Source organism: Haemaphysalis longicornis, unplaced genomic scaffold (genome assembly GCF_048455015.1).
Source record: "Haemaphysalis longicornis isolate Haplotype H1 unplaced genomic scaffold, Haemaphysalis longicornis Haplotype H1 scaffold_10, whole genome shotgun sequence".
NCBI lineage: Eukaryota > Metazoa > Arthropoda > Arachnida > Ixodida > Ixodidae > Haemaphysalis > Haemaphysalis longicornis.
Genome location: NW_027526204.1, coordinates 96,451,794 through 96,476,126, shown reverse-complemented (window position 1 = coordinate 96,476,126; position 24,333 = coordinate 96,451,794). Strand labels below are relative to the sequence as shown.

The 24,333-nt window shown below is 48.5% G+C and overlaps 1 protein-coding gene across 2 annotated transcripts in view; it reads right to left on the bottom strand.

Moving 5' to 3' along the window:
• Nucleotides 1-21,524, bottom strand: part of LOC144158899 (uncharacterized) — a 78,280-nt gene extending 56,756 nt beyond the window's left edge. For both annotated transcript variants that reach the window (XM_077690081.1, XM_077690082.1), the window contains exons 1-3: nucleotides 21,396-21,524; nucleotides 17,625-17,869; nucleotides 6,235-6,395 (exon numbers count right to left, since the gene is read on the bottom strand). In XM_077690081.1, the coding sequence (XP_077546207.1) occupies nucleotides 6,235-6,395; nucleotides 17,625-17,824 (361 nt within the window). In that variant the 5' untranslated portion in view covers nucleotides 17,825-17,869; nucleotides 21,396-21,524. The remainder of the gene's footprint in view (nucleotides 1-6,234; nucleotides 6,396-17,624; nucleotides 17,870-21,395) is intronic.
• Nucleotides 21,525-24,333: the final 2,809 nt, after the last annotated feature.

Genomic DNA, 24,333 nt, shown 5'->3' with positions numbered 1-24,333 from the left:
GCTCGCTCTACTTACACACCGCATATGCTGAGTTGTCACCAGAAACTGCGCTGTAATAAACGGGAAATGTCTGACAGACGAAATAGAAGAATCGCACAGCACACGAAATTGCCTTTTGTTAACAAAAATTGCCTACGAGTCTGACGGGTATTGGATGCAGGTGGTTGCGCAGGTAAAGATGAATGTGTAGCACCTTATGTAAAGGGAATCACGAGATAAAGAAAAAAGCTTTTAAGCCATCTTACCGATCTCTAATCTTTATATCTCAACTTTCTCAGCCACGGTCCATACCCTAATCTCAAATAGAGCAGTAATGTTTCAAAAAAATTCCTTATGATGTCATCATTGTCGTTCAAGAATCGAAATATGGTAGTAGACGCACTTGTGAACCAATAAAAATAGCACCAAAAGGCACGGAGATGCTTTGTGAAGGCTATCGATGTCAGCAGAGTTTGAGCCTAGAGACTCCGACGCTCACATCTGGCAATTTACTTCGTATGATGCTCTCTACCATAGAACAGCGCTACCCGAAAAAACTTGTGCGGGCATAAAATGCAGAGTGGATGAATGTCCTGAGAAGTGAATGTCGTAAACGAAGTCTGGTTGTAATTTCTAAGGCCAGTAAGTTTAACCCCACGGCTCGATTGCTTTTACGGCTGAAGGTGGATTCAGTTAATGCGTTAAAACCCTCCACTTGGGAACGGAAGTTAGAGTTATGTACTGAGACATGCATGAATAATTTGAGCATGCTAGGTGCAGAAGTAGCAATTAGAGCAGGAGCCAAGCACGTTCGAGGTAATTCTCGTCTTTTCGGGGCGATTCGAATGAGAGTATGTTCCCAGCCATCGTAGCGGAGAGAAGAAAAACGATGGAATAAAAACTTGACGAGGACAATAATACGATGACACCATAAGAATAAGTCACATGTTCAGCAAAGCAACCTTAATGCTTTCCTTTTATTACATGGTAAGGGGTGCCTTGGTGCTTTCGAAAGCTTCTTCAAAACATAGTTTCAACTGGATAAGATAAATTTCAAAAGTGATATAACGCATACGCTTGGGACAGCAGCAGAGAACGACGGCCTCATTCAAGATTCTATGTAGTAGACTGCTGCAATCACATGGAAGCTACATGTTCTACGTGGACAGAGCCAAGGAAATGGAAAAGAAAGCGTGTTGAGGAGCCCGTCCGGTCCACCTAAGGCAGCCCCCAGGGGGCGCGCTATACATGCGGCCAGTTCTGCATTACCCGCGTCACGTATTATGGAGTCCTCGGCCATCTAAGTTATGGTGATCTAAATTCTATTTCTTTACAACTTCGGCCGCCCAGTGCACAGGACTCACGGCGACCGCTAGCGACGTCGTAACGTAGGCGGAAGGTGAAGGTCCGGAATCGGCCGCATCAGGGAGATCAATAATTCAAGAATAGGAATGCAGCTCCCGACTTGGTTTCGAACTCGATTTCATGCGGCCAGTAGGCTGTCTACTTCCCTGCCCACTCCTCCCGCAGCTCTTGACCAGTTATTCCGCCAGGCAAGCTGGAAAGGCGTCCTTTTGGAGCTGTACCGCTTTCAAAATGTCGCTTTCATTGCGGGTGAATTTGGAGTTGGTACTCGAGTAGATTTTGAAAAGAAAGGCCTGAGCAAGACTTCCACATCCATGTCTGCGCAACCAAGCTAAAATGTTGCGCGCTATTCCCACTGCTTTTCAGTTCAGTGGTCGTCTTTGATATGCTCTTCTTTTGCTGTGATAAGTGCAGTGGGGATTGCTTAATGCGGGGGCATAGTCGACGGCGGAAATTTCCAGACTTCAGCCGACCCTAATCCTTACTACACCTCTCCCCCAACGCCGAAGCTCCGGTTGCTAGGGGCTTAGCATCACGCCCAAGTGTTGAGTAGACGTGACGAACGTCTCTTTCACGAGTGCATTGCATTCATTCAGTTCTGAATATTGACTTTGGCACTTAAAGTGTCAAAAAGTGTTTGCTACATCTGCTCTTATTGTACTTAATTCTGCAGGCTCAAGTATCGGTGCTCGAGTATGCAGTTAAACATGGATGAGTCTGGAAAGAAGTGGCTATGCTCTTAATGTTCATTCTGACTGTTTGAGTAATGTCATCAATACAGTCTGGCAAAGGTTGGTTGGGGTCTATTGGGCGCGATGAATTGGCCTTGCGAAAAGCGCCCCGTTGGCGATGCGCATGTTTCCTTTTTCTTGACGTTGTAATTATGGTTGCGACTGGTGAATTGGATAATGTCATGGTCCGATTCAAGGTTCTCGTGGATTCATGCCCGTACTACATCCGAAGTACCCGTCATAAAAGACAGGTCTGGAGGAGGGTTTCCCGCTGTGCTGGTTCCCGTTCTTGTTGGTAAGCCGGAGTGATTAACAAGCAGGGGATGAAAATCATTAACTACTTGCACTAGGAGGATGCCCCTTTTTGTTTTGTGCGGGTAGCAGTACGAGTTCAGTCATGGACAGTCTAAGCTGAAGCAAAATAACAGCAGAGAACCGATACTGGTGGTGCGGCCCAGCTACGAGAACGGAAAGCTGGGATGATATAAAACATGTGCTTTATATCGTGCTTTACAACTCTTGCGAAGTTAAACGCATAAATTTCCACTCATCTGCCTTTGCCCGGTCTTTCAATCCACGTACCTGAGTCCAATGGAATAATCTACCATTTCATATCGGCTCTCCAAAAATTCTAGGCATGAAATTCCAGGAACTCATTCAAGAGCTAACGTTACACTGCTCTCATTTTTGGGTTTTCCTTTTCCGTCCTTCAACAGGTGCACCGAACATTTTTTTTTTTGTTTTCGCTCGGTATTTTCTTTTTTGTTGTTCTTGTGTGATAGGTTGTACATCGTGTCCTGCTCGAGTTTGAATCATTTGTATTATAATCCTCTCTTTTTTGCTGCTGTCATGCATTGAGTTTTGCGTTATCACTTTTTTGAAGCTGTATTCATTTGCGTTTACAGTTTGAACAGTCCTGCTTCCTTTTGTTTTATTTTTTTACCCTTACTCCTTCACGGGGCCTTTAGGGGTAGTGTAAATAAATAAATAAATAAATAAATAAATAAATAAATAAATAAATAAATAAATAAATAAATAAATAAATAAATAAATAAATAAATAAATAAATAAATAAATAAATCGTTCCTTCCTGCCGTGCGAGTCGGCCCGTGTCGTCTGCTGCCCATTGGAACCTTCTGCTAGCACATGCGCGTTTCGTCCGATTTCGATTATCTGGAAGAACTTTGACGAACCCACTTAATTTCGAGGGACTAAATGGACTATAGCTTCGAGGGACTAAGTGGACTATATTTTTTTGAACAAGTATGGAACAGAGGTAAGGTAGATCGTAGAAAACGAATGCGTGAAGGCTTCTCAGTAGCATAGCAGACGACACGGGCCGACTCGCACGGCAGCAGCGAAGGGCACGCTCCAACAAGTTTTATCTCGACGCACCTTTCTTTCCTTTCTTGCGGCTCGGCTGCGCCGCCAATATCTGTCGTCTGCTGTTATTTTGTTTCAGCTCTTTTTGATTGATTGTAGGGTTTAACGCGCCCACGCAACGCAGGCGATGAGGCGCGCCGTAGTGGAGGGCTCCACATTAATTTTGACCACCTGGGGATCTTTAAACGTGCGCCGAAATCTCGTACAGACGGGCGTTTACGCTCATCGCCTCCACCAGAAAAGCGGGCGCCGCGGCCGGGAATCGAACCCGCGTCCTCGTGCTCAGTAGCGCAACGCCTCAGCCACCGAGCCACCGCAGGGGGTTGTTTCAGCTTCTGTCCTTGACTGTACATCACCAACCAATATGCTTTTATGGAGAAGTACCTAAGTCTTATTTTTCAATAATGCTTGTTGCGAGGTTCGGAAAATTGGTGATATAAAAAGGTTGAAGCTGTGGCGGGCATAGAGTTTCTCACTAGCTTACTGTGGAATCCGGCGCTAGTGTCTACGCGTTTCTGCGAATGCTCTCCATGTCTCCAATAGGGCCGCCAACTCGGTAGTTCGGCGGAAAGTTCGGCGCGGGGTGGCCGGCAACAAATTTGGGGTGACGCAAATGAAGTTTCTGAGAAAAAATGCTGCCAAAGTGGCCGGGATTGATAAATTTTACTATGTCTAAAACTGATATGTTAGAGTACTTAGTTTAAAAAATAATTCTGGGGGTTAGAACGAAAAAAAAAATCAGGAGTGCCGCGTGTTGGTCACGCCGCCAGATACAGTGGGTCGTCCCGTATATATTTATAAATATATTACATACTCGAAACTAGGGGCTGTATTCTTCGTTTTTTTGTGATATTTGGCTCAAAATTATTTATTACAACTGTCTTAAACAGTGTTCATGCTTCCTCTCAATACTTTATTATTATCGTTTGCTTCGCACTTGGCAGGCGAAGCAAATGCAACAGCTAAAGGTCAAAAAGTAATTTAGTCGCGTTGTATTTATTTCTTTTGTCCAAGCAGATACTAATAAAGCTCTAGGAGAAGCCTATTACGGCAAGTAAGACTTCAAGAACGCGCGCAAAGCATTATAAAATTGCACTAATGCTTCAAATTAAAAAAAAAAATACCGCCCTGACGGGTCTCCATGTATGTTGCTTCATTGCGCCTGTCAGTGCATGCTTCAAAGGGTAACCACACGCAGCGACGGCGGCGAGCAACGCAAAAATCGTAACTCAGTGGGTGCAGCCAACGGATAGTGTAGGCGACAGCGGCAAGCCGCATAGTACGCAGGTCGCCGGGACCCTCGCTCACTTTTTGCAGGCCAGAAGCAACCCACAAGAGTGCGGCAGTGACGATACAGTGTACTGTAGCGACGAGCGATGACGACGGAGGACATTGGCAGCAGTATAAAATTATTTTTTGCTTGTCGCTGTCGCGCGCACTATCTGTTTGTTGTATCAATCGAGTTACATTTTTCCGCGTGGCTTGACGCCTTCGCTGCATGTGGCCAGCCTTTCATCTTGAGAAGCTCCCCACTAACGCGAGCATAAGCGTTAAGTGCCAATCACGTTGTTATTGAGACATATCTGTGACAGCCATTGAATGCCAGAAAGTGGCATGCCGAAAACAGAACTAAAACAAACACTTCAGAGCCGACAAGTCTAATCCTTAGCCGTTTCCACTAGCCATTTGCTGCCAATCCGGTTCTCCCGGTACCCATAAATACCATGGCGGCCTGCGATCGCAGCGACAGATTCCCCTCTATATAATACTGAGAAACTCTGTGGTTGTGGGAGCAACCGCGAATCGAGGATAACGCATTTGGAAAGAGAAACAGCAGTGAGGGAGGAGGGTCGGAGGAGGTCTTCGAGAAGGGACGGCGGTGCACGCTTAGACGTACTTAAACGTACGTTTAAGTACGTCTAAGTACGTTTAGTACGAACTTAAGTACGTTAAGTACAAACGTAAACGTACCTAAGAGATCCCACATCACCATTATTACCGAAAAGAGCTCTTAGAATTGCTCTTATGAAACCTCTTTAAAAAATGGTTGGAACCACCCGGGGCTTGAACCCAGGCTGTATACCCATAAGTGCACCCATAACTCTACCCATGCCTGTACCTCAACGCCAAGGAAGAGATCAAACTAAGGTCTATAGAGAATAATGAGCGAAGGGAGATCGCAGTCTCACATGGGGGCGTTGGGCAGCGAAACGCTTGGAAACACGCATCAGGAAAACGAAAGCACCAGCGCCAAAGGAGGACATGTCGTGGCTGCATGTGAAGTACGAGCCACCTTGAGAGGTGAAAATACCGGCGGGGGCCCAGAGAGGACTTCTGGCGGAGGCGAGCGATCGGAACTAGCTTCGGAAATGGCTGCCCACGGGGCTGGTGAAATTCTTGCGAACGCTACACAAAGTTAAACGGAAAGCTCAAACAGAAGAGTGGGTTAAAGTAGGTTTTCGCTTTCACATTCGTAAAGAAGTTTTACATGCACTCCCGCAGTTTTTTTTATAGCAGTTGGTCGCAACGAAAACGGAGTAATTTATAATTACTTGAGCTCTTATTCTGGAACTCTTACAGCCAGATTTGCCAGCATATCAGGTGAAGAAAGGTAATGTATTTTTCCATATTGCAAAATATATCGCTAAGAGTTACCAGTCAGCGTCCAATAGTAGCTTATGATCATGAAAAAAAAACTGGGACTAGTGTAGTTTTCCGGACAATACTCAGCGCGCTAATTGAAATGACGGACGAGAAGAGAGAGGCCAAGACTCACCGGAGATTGTCTTGACAAGGATTTCGACGCGTGTCGTGGCCTCCTTCATCGGCGAGCCACCGTCTTCGGCAATGACGTTGAAGGCGATCGTGGAATCCGTGAGGTCGGCTAGAGAACGGTTTAGCATCACTTCTCCCGTGATGCTGTCTAGGGCGAGATACCTGCGAAAACGCCGAGCAAGTCGAACTTAAATTAGTTCTTTTTGTTTGTTTGCTTTCCTGGTAGCATCACTGAAAATACCTCGCACACATGGATCCTGGCGAAGGCAGCAAGCGTATTTACTTCAAAGTATTTCAGTAAATTGCCGGAGTTCAGTATCGCTGGAACAAATTTATGAATTAAAGCTTTTAACATTAAGGGCAGGATTGCAGTAATTGAGTAAGAAGCAGCCAGAGAGAAACAACTTTATTTTTTCCCCAGAAAGCCAGAAGGGGAAGGAGTGGGATTTCCCTTCCCTTCTTTCCAGTCGTCGGCCAGGAGTTCTTGACCCCTGTCGGCTTCTTCAGTTTTTTACAGAATACATTCTTAGAAAACAGAAGACGCATTCTTTCCGGGCTTCGCCGGGAAGCCCTAAATCACCGTCCAAACCTATTTACTGTGTTTTAATTAAAAATGGTAAGCTTTTCTTGCTAAAGCCATGATAAACTTCTGAGCAGGCTCACACCAGAGCACAGTCCTCGACGTCAATTACACGGTAACGTTGACGATAAAGTGTGAATACGAGAGTTCTTCCGTTAGGCTTTCGTCCGATGTACATACATTTAAGGCGGCAGTCGACTTAACAATCGCCATGCTGCTAAAGCAAAGATTGATTGATTGAAAGAAATTTAAGACGGGGAGACCAGAGGTCCGAGCGTGGTAAGGGAAGTAAGGAGGGCAATGAAAGCCAATCACTTCAGCTCTGGTTCACATTGATGTGTCGATCGAGTCCATTAGTATTGATTGATTGATTGTGGGGTTTAACGCGCCGACGCAACGCAGGCGATGAGGCGCGCCGTAGTGGAGGGCTCCGGATTAATTTTGACCACCTGGGGATCTTTATCGTGCGCCGAAATCTCGTACACACGGGCGTTTTTGCTTTTCGCCTCCATCAGAAAAGCGGCCGCCGCGGCCGGGACTCGAACCCGCGACCTCGTGCTCAGCAGCGCAACGCCTTAGCCACTGAGCCACCGCGGCGGGTCGAGTCCATTAGTAGAAGCAGTCGTAGTCCGGAGTCTTAATTCTGTTTATTGCTAAATAGTCCCAGCACGAGAGTCACCGCTGGTGTTCTCATACCAGTCGTGCTAGGCCACTCGCTATTTGAGCGAGTAAGGACGTGTCTAGTAGAGTTGAGTCTGGTTGAGGGTTCGGGGCGGTGAAAGTACGGTGGAGATTGATGCTTGGACATGTCCAGACAAAGTGGCGGACGTCGTCTGGGAGGCTTGAGTGACAATGAGAGCATCGGGGAGGATTGTGAGGCGTGTACCCTTTACGAACTGTTTCCGGTGTGAAGGCAGAGTTAGTGACGAATTTGTTGATGAAGATCTGGCCGCGTGGTAATGGTGGAAGTTTACTTAAGTAGCCCGTAGGAGTAAAGTGTTTTAGTCGCTGGCGTCTATCCACTTCGTAGCGATGAATTCGCAACGACGGAGATGGTGTAGACGAACGAGACAGTTTCTCGGCAGAGACCAGCGGAGTTTGAGTTAATGTACACTCCTGTGCGGCCGCATGAGCTACCTGGTTACCAGTCGAGTTCGGCTCGTGGCCAGGTAACCAGTCAACGTGGACAAAATTTGCTCTTGATAGAGAATTTCATGCACAAGGGGGTTGGTGGTGGTATGGGAGCGAAGTGACTGTATGGCCTCGTAAAAGTACGGGGTGAGTCGAAGCGAATGCGGGAGAGATGTATTAGTATAGTACAGGGAAGATGATACAGCGGGGTTCAAAGCACGCAGTTCCGTTTAAAAGATGGTATACCGACAGAACAGCACGCGACGAAACGGCACGCGACAGAATAGCACGGACATAACAGCGCGGCGTCAAAAGGGCACGCGTCAAAACAGCACGCGTCAAAACAGCACAGCGACAAGAGCGCACAGCGACAAAACCGCACACGACAGAAGAGCACGGCGCCAAAACAGCACGTCGTCAAAACAGCACGCGACAGAAGAGCACGGCGACAAAACAGCATGGCGACGAAACAGCACGCGACAAAACACCACACTGCAAGAGATGAGCACTGTAAAAGTTGGGTGCGGTGGCGTTGCTAGGTAGTATGGCATAGTGCACTCGCCGGAACGGAATCCAATCTCTGCGGCAAGTAAGGAATAGAAAAGCACATTCATTTGAACTTATTTTTACAAGACTTATCTGTGCAGGAACATATCAGTACATGGACATTTAGGCACCCGCATATTCCAGTGGAGGGCGATTTCGGTACAGGAAGAGATTTGGGTGTGCCTGTGATAGGCTGAAGCAACACAACATAGTGAGCCGTTGATATCAATTACAGATTTTACTTGTTCGTATTACTTTCTGTTTCACGCATGGTTATATGTGCAATTATTTCTATGAAACGACTACTCCAGTAATTGCCTATTAAAGGTGGTTCCTCGATACCGTTGTATTGATTGGTTTTTGGTCATGAATTCAGGGATCTATTTTTATGAAGACGGCATCTGTGCCCTTTTCGTGGTAATTTAACGCAGAGCCATGAATCTGCATATTTCGTGAACACTTTTTTCTGTGTTAATTTACTGAGGATTGTTCCTGGATCCTCTATTATTTAACTACTTTTCTTATAAATGTTGTTTGAATTATTCATTTGCTCATTGACGCCATTCTTTTGAAAACTTCGATGTATAGTGACGGTCTTTTTCACTAAAGTGAAGAATGTGAGCTGCCGGGTCACCAATGAGCCACGATCCACAGTAGCTCATATTCGCGGGCGCTGCTTTGACGCGCAATATTGTTGCGGAAATATTTCTTACCCACTAAGAACTCCTCTGTGCTGTTAAACAAATTAAACCCCCATGTATAAATTAGAATTAAGTGGTGTAGGACTTCAGTAAGAAGCAAATTATCCGTCAGAATAGTAGCGCTTAAGGATTACACTTCGGCTTTTTCGCTTCCATCATATTCCAGGTGATTTGGGTTGCAGCGGCTCATGATAACCTGAGGCATGCCTATTGCAACTGGCACTTGTTCTTTTCTTACACTTTCGATAAAACAGCAGAAAAAGAAAACAGCAGCAAGAGAAGATCTTCTTGTGGGAGCCGAAAGATCACGGCCGCTGCAAAGCATGCCTCGGTACCGGGTTAAGGTCTTTTCTTGCCTTGATGCCGTTTTTTTTTTGTATTCGCAGTGCGGACTCAATAAAAGAAGCACACAAAAGCTTTCATTTCTTTCAGCTTTTTTAGGCTTCACAACCAGAACGCTAAATTTGGAATATGGGATGCTCCGCAGTGAGGGACTTCACCCTTCTTCGCGTGCATTTAAACGGCGACACTCCGGCGTGTTCGCTCTTCTCCTTCATTTGAAATGCAACCACCATTGCGGGCATCTAACTCGCTTTCTTTGGCTCGGCGGCTCAACGCTATCCGCTCTTTCCAGCCCCTACAGGTGGCGCTGCGGAAAACGGCAATAGGAGAAGCGAGTTTAAAACCGGTAGGCGGAGGGCTAACCCGTTAGGGTAATAAAGGGTAGGTTTAATGAGTAGAATAAGACAGGCAAGTTGGTTGGTGGCAACGGACGTCCCGATACAGATGGGGGGCTTCTAATCATCATCATCATAATCATCATCTTAATCATCATGGCGTACCAGACTGTGATCCGGCCTTCATACCAACATGCGCGCCAGCATCAATAGAGGCCCAAAAGCCCGTATCTCTACTAGAAACAATTACTTTATTAAAGATAAACGCAGGCATATGTTGCTAAATGCGAGAGAACGTTAAATTTGTTTCAGGGTGCCTGGTGCGGCGTAAAAAGAGCCGCGTTATACGCAATCCGCTGTGCATGGCTCCGGCCGCACGGAAGTGGTTCGCGAACACCCGCCTTATTGCGAAAAAAACTGCTATAGGATGTGCAACGCTAATCTCGTGGGGTGTTTGCAGTGTACGTCATCGCAGTGTACGTTAAACTTGAGGCGTGTTTGTTTTTTTCCTGTGTAACTGCTAAGCAGAAGACCATACGCACGATGTGCGGGCGATATGGTCCCGGCACAAATGGTCCCGGAGCTACTGGCCCCGGAACTGATAGTCCCGGAACAAATGGTGCCGGAAAACATGTCCCAACTTCAAAGTAGGAAAAAAATGTCCCACCACTACTTCACCTATGCATGAGCGCCTGTATAAGGGAAGCAGGGAGGGGGTCAGTTTATTTGTCTTTACATGTTGGTATATTTGCACAATGTATTTGCATCGGTCCGTACATAATATATTTGCTGAGGCTGAAATTATTTGAAATAAATGCTGCATGCGAATTTGTCGTCGTACGAGTATGTTCTCCCGTGCTTCCATTGCTTGTATCCTTTCGTTTATTAACGCTTGAGAAGCGAGTATCACGATTCAGGCTGTGTAGTGAGCGCTTTTACAGGCACAATATTATTTAGGTTACATGATGTACCGAAAATGGGAGTGGGCCGGCACCACTGAATATCAGACAACATAAAGCTGTACTAGCGATCACGCTCGCCGATTTCTCGCTATTTAAAAAAAACGAACTTTACCCGATGAATGGTTTATTGCGTTACCTAAGCTGCGATACTGTGCTCTTCATCTGAAATGCTTCGATATCTGCAGTTAGAATCAAGCGAAGCGGCACTAAGGTTTTGGACCTTGATACTTTTGCAGCTTGCAGCTTCGATACTTTTGATTTTCCCCGAAAATATGACATATAGCTATTATCTATGACGCCTATTATCTTGCTGCAAGGCTTAGAAGACTGCTGGCTAACATGCTTTGTTCAATTTGCCGGCGTGTTGCGGGAGCCTAACAATTGCTGACGGCAGCAGGTGAGCGCATAAAAACAGGTCACCCACCATAAACCGGTCACTCACCATGGTCACCTAAAAACAGGTCACCCACCATGTTGTTGGGAACCGCATTTGTGCAGAAACATATGCAGTTCATTCGCTAAAATACATAAACATGTTCGTGTGCATCTTTCTGACGGCTTTACTTTCCCAGAAATTGCGAGAATCAAAGACTGTCACTTGTCATGGTACAATGAAAAGCCAACGATTGATGCAACGATTGATGCAAGAACGGGTGGACCACGAAACAACCTAAAGCGTTTGGCATGTTTCCAAGTCCCGCTCTCAAAATAAACTGGCTCGTGTTCAAAATCCCTCCACTCAATGCGCATGTTAGCAACTGCCCCCTCTCGTTTCCCCTCGACCTCCTCCCTCTCCTCAGCGAAAACGAGGGTTGGGTCGGCTTTTGTTGCCGCCAAGACGAACAAAGGGGCAGTGGCTGCTGTGGAACGCAGAGCGTACAATGCGCACGCGGAGACGTACAATGAGTTGCTCCGCTGCTATACACCATTTTCCATAAGCAGCCGGATAAGGAGGAAAATACTCTCAAACCAGTTCTCTCGGCGGCCGACCAGCGTTGCCTGAGCGCGCTGGGCTGCTAACATCGCTCGGCGTGGTGTGCTCCACTGCGTAGTTCAGCAGTATTTCGCACCGCGTGCTTAGTTTTTGCGGAACTTTCAACTGTTTTAGCCAATGCTGTGATGCCGTTCAAGGCGCAAACGTCGCCTGGTCAGCACTGCGCGGTGGTGGGTTATTGAACAACCAGAGAAAGCGAGAAACAGTCGCTGACAGCACGCATGTGCACGACACTGCCTGTAGAAAATGCAGTGCGGTTGCGGCGTGTTTTTGCGGCATCGCTTCCCAACGCACACAGAGTTGAGATATCGGTGGATTCCGTTGATAAATCGCAACGACTTTGTACCAACGACCAACTCCAGGGTTGGTTGGGTGCACTTGGACGGCAAGCAGACGGATCAAAATCTATTTATCACACGCAAAGCTGCGACAGGGAACGGAACCCCCTGAAATGTTAGAAGCAACTTTATCCTTTACAATACAGCATTGGTTGGGTTGGGTTGGGTTGGGTTGGGTTGGGTTGGGTTGGGTTGGGTTGGGTTGGGTTGGGTTGGGTTCGGTCGGTCGGTCGGTCGGTCGGTCGGTCGGTCGGTCGGTCGGTCGGTCGGTCGGTCGGTCGGTCGGTCGGTCGGTCGGTCGGTCGGTCGGTCGGTCGGTCGGGTCGGTCGGTCGGTCGGTCGGTCGGTCGGTCGGTCGGTCGGTCGGTCGGTCGGTCGGTCGGTCGGTCGGTCGGTCGGTCGGTCGGTCGGTCGGTCGGTCGGTCGGTCGGTCGGTCGGTCGGTCGGTCGGTCGGTCGGTCGGTCGGTCGGTCGGTCGGTCGGTCGGTCGGTCGGTCGGTCGGTCGGTCGGTCGGTCGGGTCGGTCGGTCGGTCGGTCGGTCGGTCGGTCGGTCGGTCGGTCGGTCGGTCGGTCGGTCGGTCGGTCGGTCGGTCGGTCGGTCGGTCGGTCGGTCGGTCGGTCGGTCGGTCGGTCGGTCGGTCGGTCGGTCGGTCGGTCGGTCGGTCGGTCGGTCGGTCGGTCGGTCGGTCGGTCGGTCGGTCGGTCGGTCGGTCGGTCGGTCGGTCGGTCGGTCGGTCGGTCGGTCGGTCGGTCGGTCGGTCGGTCGGTCGGTCGGTCGGTCGGTCGGTCGGTCGGTCGGTCGGTCGGTCGGTCGGTCGGTCGGTCGGTCGGTCGGTCGGTCGGTCGGTCGGTCGGTCGGTCGGTCGGTCGGTCGGTCGGTCGGTCGGTCGGTCGGTCGGTCGGTCGGTCGGTCGGTCGGTCGGTCGGTCGGTCGGTCGGTCGGTCGGTCGGTCGGTCGGTCGGTCGGTCGGTCGGTCGGTCGGTCGGTCGGTCGGTCGGTCGGTCGGTCGGTCGGTCGGTCGGTCGGTCGGTCGGTCGGTCGGTCGGTCGGTCGGTCGGTCGGTCGGTCGGTTCGTTCGTTCGTTCGTTCGTTCGTTCGTTCGTTCGTTATGGTGTTTAACGCCCCGACGCTTCATGGGTGATGAGGCGCGCAGTAGTGGAGGGCTGCGGGTTAATTTTGACCACTTGGGGATCTTTCACAAGCGCCGATACAATACAACACTACGATAACTTCTGGTTCCTTGTAGTCAGTTTAAAATACCATATATTGTTTGGTCATTACAGCCGATTGGCATTAAACCATCCCCTTTTCATCTAATCTAACCTTTAAAATCACGGCGTTTTGTTTACTTTTTTTCAGGCCAACGCATTACACTGCCAAACGATTTGAAAGAATAACTTTCTCCATCGCACACAGCTAGTCGATAGCAGGATAAGCAGGCAGCCAAATGTGGAAACGCAGCTCGAGGTACGCGTGAACGCTGCATTTGGAAAATAGCTCAACCTGTTCACAACGTGGTCAAAGGAAAAGCTTTTAATCCTTTTGCGTTGCCACGGAATCTAAAGTATTACAATTACAAAACAGTTACTGCTGGTCGCGTAAAGCATTTGTGGTGAAAGCAGCGGTTTCACAAAGGTGGGCTCCGAGCGACAGGCCACATGCGCTGCGCAGAGTTAGGTCAATCATGATCACGATCATGATCAACCAATATTAACTCGCCCGAACGTCAACCCTTTTGCTCAACCTTCGAATAGTAATTTGACTGGTTGTGCGGTCGCGTTATTTTTCCGCCCGGGTAATTTCGTTTCGTCAGTAACCGTCATAAGTCTAGTTAAGAAAGATTATATTGCATTGCAATGCCAACAGCGTAGCAATCGCCTCGTCGAAAGTCCATCGCGAGCACGGATCACCGTGACCCACATATGCTATGCGCGCTCCGCATTCGACGTCCGCGCTTCCGTAAACATGACTAATCGGTGAACATAACAAGCACGGTGGCATTGAAAACACGTATTTACTCCCCGATATCGATTTCTATGTCAGTCGGTGCCATACCGGTACGTTTTCATCGCGGAACTGCGGAGCACCACCGGCACCGCCACCACACTGCTACTGCTGCTGGTCTCAACAGCCGGGGTCGGAATTTCCCGCTCTGGCAGCAAATCAGGACCTAAAATCCGTCCGCATATGATGAAAACAAAACAGGACACACACACACAAGCACTGCAACCGCTAACTTAACGCCAAACAACTACGGTTTACTCGGTAATGCACGGATTCCGAGCAGACGCACGCAAAGAACGGCGCACTTAACAGGAGGTTTCGGCGGTCGCTTCATAGACGGCGCTAAAATAAAAAGCTCGTATCAAAAAATTGCAAAATGTTTCTGCGGCGCAAAGCAGACATACCAAGACTACCCTGCGGTTTTTATTTCCGATTTTGCTCTGATCGCATTCCGGGCGAACAGTGTTTCCTTTGGGTTCGTAGCGCAGGCGTTGACTTTAGACTCGGTCACCGGTTTTAGCGCGTGCTAACGCGGTCCACTTTGGGAGAGATGTGAAAGCCTGCGGACGAAATGATCCGGGCCTAGCAGTCTTGGAGAACTGTCAGCGGCAAATTCGGAAATAAATTATTCTTATTATTATTATTATTATTAATATTATTATTATTATTATTATCATAAAAATTGTAGGGCTACCTAAAAAGGAACAAAAGTTTTACCAAATGTCGTCCCTGTCTTTTGCTTCTTTCATTTCAGATATCCCACTTGCTGTAATAATTAAAGCCGTAGTATTTTTCCCCAGAAAGAGTAACGAAACGTGAAGAGAACCTCAGAGAGAGCAGTTTGCGCCCACTAAAGTGTTTTTATCCATGTTAAAATCAAAATATTTGCCCATTTAGGCGTTCCATAAAATCGTGCCGTTCTGTCGCTGTGCTGTTTTGACGCTGTGCTGTTTTGTCAACGTGCTGTTCCGTCGCGTGCGCTTTTGACGCCGTGCTGTTTTGTCGCGTGCTGTTTTGTCGGGTGCCCTTTTGACGCCGTGCTGTTATGTCGGTGCTCTTCTGTCGCGTGCCCTTTCGTCGTGTGCTGTTTTGACAGCGCCCCGGCCAACACATCGAGGAGTAACGCTTGCATGGGTGTATAAATGTACTTGCTACGTCCGTCCGTCTGCGCCGACTGCATCTGCAAAATGCGTTACCTACGAAACTGAGGCTTTCTGTGTTTGATGGGGTGCGAGTGAGGCGCTGTGACGCAGTCCAGTCGTGTCCAAGGTGCGATAGGCACTGGAAATGTGCACGTTGTGGAGATTTTGCCTTCGTCCCTTGCAATCAGTGATAGCCCTTGATGGGTCAGCGGCCGCTTGAAGGATCCCTGTGCTTTACGATGATTGCTGAGACAGGTGGAGGTAGGACAGATTGCTCCAAACTGTGGATGGGGGTGGTCCGAGGCAGTCCGCTGATCACGCGAAGAGTGGCCCTGTGTAGTACCTGTATGGTCCTCGTGTGAGTTATATTGAGGTCGTAAGCCAGTGCCCCGTCAGAGTGCTCACTGTGACGACCCTGGTTAACGTCTGCGTGGCGGTTGAATTGCTCTTCCATATTTGTTAGAGACCCCGAATGTTTTGAAGGATGCCTTTCCACTTTTTTTCAGGCGCTGTAGCCACATATAAGCGCTGTTTTTCGTTCCAATGGGAAGTCCTAACAACATTATGGGGCCTGTTAAGAGCGATTATCGTGTGATTTGAAATTGCCACTGGAATGGTGGGGAACGACGCGGGCGGTTTGCAGCCGTACACTGTCAAGTACTCTGTCTTCTCGGGAGCGAGCGTAAGCCCCAACTCGGACAATGATGACTCCAGACTGTGGGAAGCCGCTTGAAGTTCGATTATTTGATCATCCAGAGAAGAAAAGTCAGCTGCCTCTCTCCATATAGTGATATCGTCCGCATATTGGTGAATCGGTCCGCAGTTTCAGTGTTGAGCCGGCGTTCTACCCGGGACATTACCAAGTTGAACAATAGGGGTCCCAAGATTTAACCTTGAGAGACTCCTCTATCCAGTTAGTAAGTAAGAGGAACCCATCCCGGGTGAGACGCCTGCATTCGTATGGGGCGGCTTTCCAAGAAATTACGAGTCTATGTTTGGGCTCGGCTCCTCTAGTAGGCTTGGGCTAATTCCTCAAGTATCACCGCCTGGCTAACGTTGTCAAATGCCTTTCGAAGATCGATGGCCATAACGAGGTCTGGATCTACCTTGTTGTAATGAGGCCAGTTCATGACCCGCCGTAATAGCCACAGGCTGTCGTGCGTCCCAAAGTTTGGCCGAAAACCAGTCTGGACAGTTGGAAAGTAAGGTTGTCAACCGGCTTCTCTGGCTTTTGTATGGGGAAAATGAGTGTAAGCTTTAAATGGTCCGGAACGAGCACTTGCTCTGATAAAGAGTGAGTAGGTGGGACAGCGCTTCGGGAAGAAGATTACAGAGGTGCTTCCAGGTCAACCTGTCGTGCCCAGGGGCAAATTGGGGTGGACCCAACCTTATAGCCGTGCTGACTTCCGCCATAGTAAATGGGGAATCTAATTCGTAATCAGGACTGTCGATGGGAAAATCCCCTGGTTTGGGTTTATAAGGATTCGTCGAAGCTGTGCTAACGGTAACGAGTACTTGGCAGGCTTCCATCTGTACAGGAAGGACAAAACCTTTTGAAATGAATGTACCATTCAAGATTTGCGGAAGTTACATGAATAGTACCTGTGCGCTCGGGAAGTGCGCGTTTTTTATTGAGTTGCAAATAAAGGGTGCCACCTCAGCAATCCACAGCGCGTGAAGAAATCACCGTAACAATTTTCATAAAGGCACGAAAATCCTATTACTTTGTGTTTACACTGCTGAGGACCGTGAGGAGCTTCGGTGAGTTCAGATTCCCGAGTCTTACCGAGCATCGTGCTCACGACAGATACGACTACCGACTAAACCTGCTGTATACCCCGTCTAAAATCACAACAGGAATACGGCAAAAACATAACAAGAATTCTTGTCGTACAACAAAAAAACTTTGTTGTAACAACAGAAATCCTGTTGTTACGACACACATTTCTGTCATGACGACAAAGTCAATTCTCTCAACGACAAACATTCCTGTAGTCACGACACACGAAAGAACTGCCATTTACGCTACTCTTCACAATGGGCAATAATATAAAACCATGTGCAGCTACTGATGGAACAGCAGAATCCCAAGGCAGGAATTCGGCACGACTGAACATCAAAATCAGGACAGGAATACGACACACGACAGAACTCCAGAATCACGACACAACAAGAATACGGCAAGACGACAGTACGACACGCGAAAATACGACAAACTACAGAAACTTTTTTGTCGTCCTGTTATACTGGGAAGTACAGCGTAAGCAACTCGTGGGTGTAGCTAGGTGAACCGGGGCCAAGAATAGGGACTCACCTGAAAGCCCTCGTGGACTCGGGCCCCGCCTGGAGCCTGTAGTAAACCTCGGCGTTGTACGGCACCGGATCCGGGTCCTGGGCGCGCACCTGGAGCACGCGGTAGCCCGGCCGAGTGCGCGTCTGGTGCACCTCTGTGCGGTACACGGGGTGCTCGAACAGCGGCGGGAACTCGTTGGGCACCGTCACCTCGATCTGCATTGTCTTCACTTCGGTCACGCCCTGGCTCACCGCCGCCACGATCACCTGGCCACCGAGGGAGAGAGTGCAAGAAAAGGCACGAGTCAAAATGACTTCATTCGCTTATTTCCGTGGCTTTGCAATGCTTCGTTTTTCACAATAATATAGTGTGTATAGTTTGACCTTTTCTTTTAAATCTCCTTGGGCTTCATTTTCCACATTAGGGCGGTGTTTTGAACGCGTTGCGCACTGTTGTGCCAGAGCACCGAGCCCAAATTCGCTGCACGGGGTGACGGGGCGACATTGCTTTTTAGATGCGACTGCATCTCATTCACTCGCCTTGTCCCTCCATACGGCGTTGTCTACACCCCTCCCCCTACACTATAAAAAAAATAATAGTTAGCGGCGCCCGGTTTCGATCCCACAACCCTGTGGGCGGAACGCCAGGTACACGGTGCTCTTCCCACTGCGCCAGAAAACCGAGACAGAATCAAATGCTACGAACGCGCCTTATATTCTTGACTCCTTCAAACTACGTCAAGAAGCTACTGATACAACGCATGATGGGGCAATGATTAACACTTGCAATAAAAGAAAAGAAGCTCCCACTTACAGCAACAATGATGGAGTAAAGGTCGTTGCGACAGCGAAGCCCCAAGCATACCACTTAGAGAGATTGACAAAGATTGGCCAATAAAACATAAAAAAATTACGCCCACCTCCCCTCGCGGGAACCCTGGTGTGATGCGACGCTGAGGGGGTTCAAGCGCAAGCGGAGAGCAAACGTCGACCGAAACGCCGCTGGAGAGCGGCACACCTGTTATATTCTAGGCGCTATATATGCGCAGCGCACCCGAAGGAGAGGAAACCGCGGAGAGAGAGAGTACTGCACATGCGCAGCACCGCGCGCAGCGCCGCCCACCGGCGGAGTGAGAGCGCGCTGGGCCGCACACGCTCTCACCTGGGCATGCGCCGGCGCCAGTGCGTCTGCCGCGGCTATGACGCAACACAATCCAACACAATCCACTTTAATCCAATCCAATCCAAGCCAAGCCAAGCCAATCGAATCCAATCGAATCCAATACAATGCCCCTCGCGAGAGAGTGTTCGCTATCGGACAGGAGAGCGGGAAAGTGGCTGCGGACAACGGACGCACGCCGCGGACAACAACGGACGCACGCAGGAAGTACAGGGCCGCCGACAAAAGATGCTGTGAGCGTCGCATCTAATAATAATCATAAAACATAATCATACGCGCTCCCGACACGTTTCACGCGATTTCAGAATCAATCCAACGGAAACACCAAGTGAACCCCACGATGCGTCGCATCTACACAGGGTTCCCCTCGCGGGGGTGGGCGGAATTTTTTGAACCGGTGGCATAATTCACATTTTTTTAGGCAAATTGGTTTTTTCAAGCAACCGCATCATTCCATTCACGTTCTGCGCACAGATGAGAATATTGAAATCATGTAGAAGCAATGTGTTTTCGTGATGTGCGCCGTAAGGGGAAGGTTTTACGCAGCGCATTTTCTATTCAGTGGTCTTCTTAAGGGGAAGATGTCCTGTCGCGTTTTCAAAAGACACCGAAAAGGCAAACTAGGGCAATGAGAAAATTTAGTTACAGAAAATCAACCAATAGAAAATATTCAAGTGCAATAAAAAGTACTCCACTGCTATTGTTCAAACCTCCAGGCAAGCTTTGCGAAGAAACAAGCTTTAAAAGACCAACCAAGCTTTCCTATAGAATTGAGACAACCACTCAAACATCTGCAACTACGCATTTCCTATAGGAAGGCAGCCATTTAGCATCCCACCGCTGCAACCATAACACCCATAGAAAAAGGTGATTTGCTTCCTTATTCATAATTAAGTAATTTCTGCGCATTTGTTCAACACAAAATATTCGAGAATTTGCTGAAACGTTTATAAGAATGTGAAGGCTAAATCCCAGCTAGACCTGTTGTTGATCTCCTCTTGAAATTTGACCTGAACATTGCGGCAGCGCCCGTAACCACTTAACCAGACCCCTTAGCAGCACCCTTCAAAGGTCGTTCAACTCGCTCGCCAATGCCAGGAGCTTCTCATTCTCACCTTCGGTACTTTTACCTCTCAAGGCTGCTCTTATTGCATGTGCAACCATTTTCTAAGACTACTGTTTTCCTTTCCTGCCGCGCGATCGCAAGTTCCCGCTTCCAAATCGCGAAATTTGAACTTTCTTGTACGACCATGTGTACCTCACAAAAGCTTTTTCTGCCTCATTCGTTTCATAAAACAGACATTCAAGGATTTTGCTTTAAAATGTCCGATTTTGACACGTTAGCAGCCGTAACCCTTTCGGAGGCAGTCCCTTCTTGCCGTATCACGAAAAGATGGCAGGCATTCTCATGCTGAAGGGTTCTTGGCATTGTTTTTGAAAAAGCAGCAGCTGCGAATCGAAGATGCAACCTCGTTGTCAGCCGCTGAGCGTCCCGGAAAGAACGCAGTCGATGCGTCTCCGTACAACTGTCAGGCGTCAGCCAAACAAAAACTTTCCTGACTCGTGTTGACTCGTATTGGCTCGTATTGAATCTTATCGACTTCAATCGACGTTTCTTGACGCGTACCTACTGCGGCAAAGCGCAGCACGGATTTAGCTGGCAGCTGTCGTTTTCTTTGACCCTTTTCTTGCTCCCAGTTAAGCAGGCTAGATTGACGCGCTTGCTGATGTCATGCGCCAGCTTTACTTGTCACTTTCCACGCGCTCGTTCCTGATGCTCGCGTTAGTTCGCTTCCGGCGGCATGAACCAGACATTAGCTGGCGTGGCAGTCAGCCAACCGGAACTCTTCCCACAGCCAAGGGGGGAAGCACCCGAAGCAGGCGCGGAAGTTCGCGGAATGGCGAAGAAGGCGGCCGCGAGGACGTCGCATGGTCTTGCCTATGTACGTGTCGAAAAAAGAGCGTTGACTTTGATTTCTTCCATTCTCCGCTGACGCGTGGTCTTTGGTGTAACTCGACCATTTGGCAGAGTGAAGTTGCGGAACAATTACCGCCTCTCGTGCCTTGCTTGTCGGGAAAGAGAACGTCCCTTCAAGGACGTAGATATGACTGTGGAAGTGGTATTTTTATTCTTCGCTTTTCAACTTCTACGTATTCCTGCACTTAAGCTTAGAACTCGGTGTTGTGCAAGCTCGAGCTGCTTCTTTGGCGAAAAAAAAAACTAAAACCACAGATAAAGCAACAGGAGTATACTAACAAGCTTTTTCTACTTTTTCACCTGCCTCCTGTTATAGTTCAATTTTACACTCCGCCTGAAATTATTTTGCAGAAGCTATTTTACACCACTGTATAGGTGCGCTTTCCTCCCTATTTCCTCGGTCTACGGTGATAGCCTGTATCAGCCAACAAAAAGAAAATTCCAGGTAGTAGACGGTAATTGTTCACAAACTCATAATGTAAAGAAATTACAAAAGAGTAAAGTCAAGAAAAACGTGAGAAACCCTTTACTGGGACCTTCTACGTAGTCACGTGTGTTCATTTGCCCCCTGCAATCAAGTGCTGTGGCCCCTATTTCTCCCTTTTTAATCAGTGCACTGCTTATAGTCCGCTCACCTCGTACTTTTCGCCGACCTTTCGCGTGATGGGCCTCGCAGTGGTGAGGTTTCCAGTGATGTGGTCGAGGTGAAAGTGGTTGGAGTCCTTGACGTCGAGCAGGCTGTACGCGACGGGCTTTCCGGGGGAGGACTCGTCGAGCGCCCGCACCGTCGTCACGTGAACTCCCACCGGCGCCCTCTCGTGGACGCGGGGATCGTGGAACGGGGACCAGAAGACCAGCACGCCTGGGGGAGAGGCGAGACATAGAGAAGACACACGTTAGTGCGGGCAGGCAGTAGGCTGTTCGTCAACACTGGTGCAATGATTAGGCGGAGAAAATCTACAAGAAAGAAAGCCTAATCATGTTGAAACACCATAAACCAGCGGCTGTTATCTTTGTTCGCGCTGAAAACCACTTCAGTGGTCAAAGTGCTAGGTATGAATGGATGAAAAGAAAATAGTGGTTGATTCCTCAGTCATAGGAATCGGTAGAACACGAAAGTGGAATGTGCAGCGAAATCTGCAGCTGAGCATGAGTTGCGGGTTCGCGGCTGTCTTGTGGGTGTGCTTGGCGAGCGACGTCCTCCTGGCGGGTCGCTTAGGCAAAGGTGTGCTGGCGTCATCTCCGTGGCGGATATGACGTCAGAACTTTGGAGTATTCCGGCATAAAACTCTTTCGTGTTAAAATATAAAACATGAAAATGAACAACCCTAAGTATAACGTACTCTTTAGTGTTAAAGGTTGCTTCCCCGCAAGAAGACCTGTGTGCAGAGGTGCACCATTTACAGACCTCTTGCTTCGTCGAACTGGCGTCACTTCCGTGACGGATATGACGTAAGTGAAATCTTCGTGAATCCCGCAACAAAAGACTTTCGTGTTTAAAAAAGGCATTTATTCAAACAGAGTTTCTCTGTCGCTGATGGATGGGGTCCCCAGTTGAGAACACCACTGACTCTGACCTTCTCCCGGGTTGACCAGTGGAGCTGGTCTGCCATCTTGGAGCTGGCCAAAGCTGCTGCCCAGACTACATGATCCATACATACAGGCATAGGATGTTGTGTGAAGGATTGTTAAAGCAGCATGAACTTAACCAGATAAAGTCACCAGTACCCGGTCCTGTGCACCACGCTGGTGCGTGAGCCCTGAAGCCACTGCTACGTCAGTGTGCAAGGCGATCAACCTAAAAGCTCGCTACCTTTTTACTTACTACAACGAAGCAAAAAACAAGAACTAAAGGGAAGGCACACAGAACGGACCTTTTTCTTTGTTTCGCCGAGGTATCAGTGAAGCATTGAACGCATTGCGTCATCACATTTGACCGCGAACTATATGAGGGGACTCGCTGTAGCTTACGCAGGGAGAGACACTGCTCATAATTCAACCAGGATTTACTGGTAGCGCTGCCACCACGACTGCGTCGATTCTCGCGTTGTTATATGTTACTCGCAGTTTCACATTGGACTAAAGATTACGTGCAATGTCCGTGGGTAATATCCCACAAGCCATGCCGAGTAAGACTCCCTGAGAGTTTCCCCGACCCTATGCCCGGGGCTTCCCAGGACCGCTTTGTACACTGTGGCGGTCTTCCATGCACTTTCATTCTCATATATACTAAAGAAAAACCTGTCACTGAAATCGACCGCTGTCGTGTCGTCGCCATAACAGCTGGCAGCGTTCCTTGCCCACTTGGCCTGGATAGCACAATAGCATCTTCTCGCTGTTCAAGCCAAAATCAACAAAAAATTGTAACATGCTTAACAGCCGCGCAGTTTCAGCTCTTAGTTCCGCCGTGGGGCGCTATCATAAAACTCAGCGCACGTGAGCATGCGCCTCGTGAGGAGCACCACGCGTCGTCTTGGCTTGCGCCACGTGAGGAGCTCGCAAAGAATACCAGGAAAAAAAATTCGAGCTCACGCGAGCATGCGTCTCGTGAGGACCACCCGGCGTTGTCCAGCTCGACCTCCGAGAACACACTGCGCAGCGTTCGTGGTGTGACTTTCAGGCGTGCTCTTCTCCTCGCCAGTTCACGTGCGTTCGCGACTGACGTGGGGAGCACAGACGGCGAGTTTGCGAGGGCGGTTGCCGCCAATTCTAGCACATGCTAACAGGGTCCACTTTGTGACTCGGGAGAGATGTGAAAACCTGCGGACAAAACGATCCGGGATAGCTGCCAGTCGTTCCATGGAGAACATGAAGCGGAAATCTCGCAAATCCATGTGGGGTGCAACAGCCGTGTCTCCGACGAATGGGGAGGGGCCACCAGCTCTGCTGTTTGCACCACTTTTTCAAACTGGGCCAGTTTGAGCCCGCCAAACTAGGCCATCGCGTATATTCAACGGCTGACATCGTATTTTTGCTCCCCTCATCAACCACATCTCTACTTTTGATCTAATTCAGTGATGTGTCAAACCCTCATTTTCGCGCCGTAATGCAATCCCCATAGAACACCAGTTAAGGCTGGAGGTAATGCAATTATTTGTAATTAAGGTTCGCATATCAGTTCATATTTATTTTGTTTTGTATATAAAAAAGGTGACAGAACCGCCTTGTCTAACTACAGACCAATCGCAATACTACCAGTCTTTTCCAAAGGTCTTGAAAAAATTATCTTTAACCGCATATCAACATTTCTTGAAACAAAAAATCTTTTAACTAGTTCCCAGTATGCCTTCCGAAAAAACAGATCAACTCAGCTTGCACTAATAGACCAAAAATAATTTATTTTAAGTAACTTTGAAAAGCGATTACTAACACTAGGAGTTTTCATTGATTTCACCAAAGCCTTCGACTGCATCAATCATGAACTTTTACTTAAGAAGCTATTACATTACGGTATTCGGGGTGTAGCATTCGACCTAATCAAATCGTACCTAAACTCTAGACAGCAATACGTAGAAATGAACAGCATCCGCTCGCAGATACAATCAATTCACACAGGTGTACCACAAGGAAGCA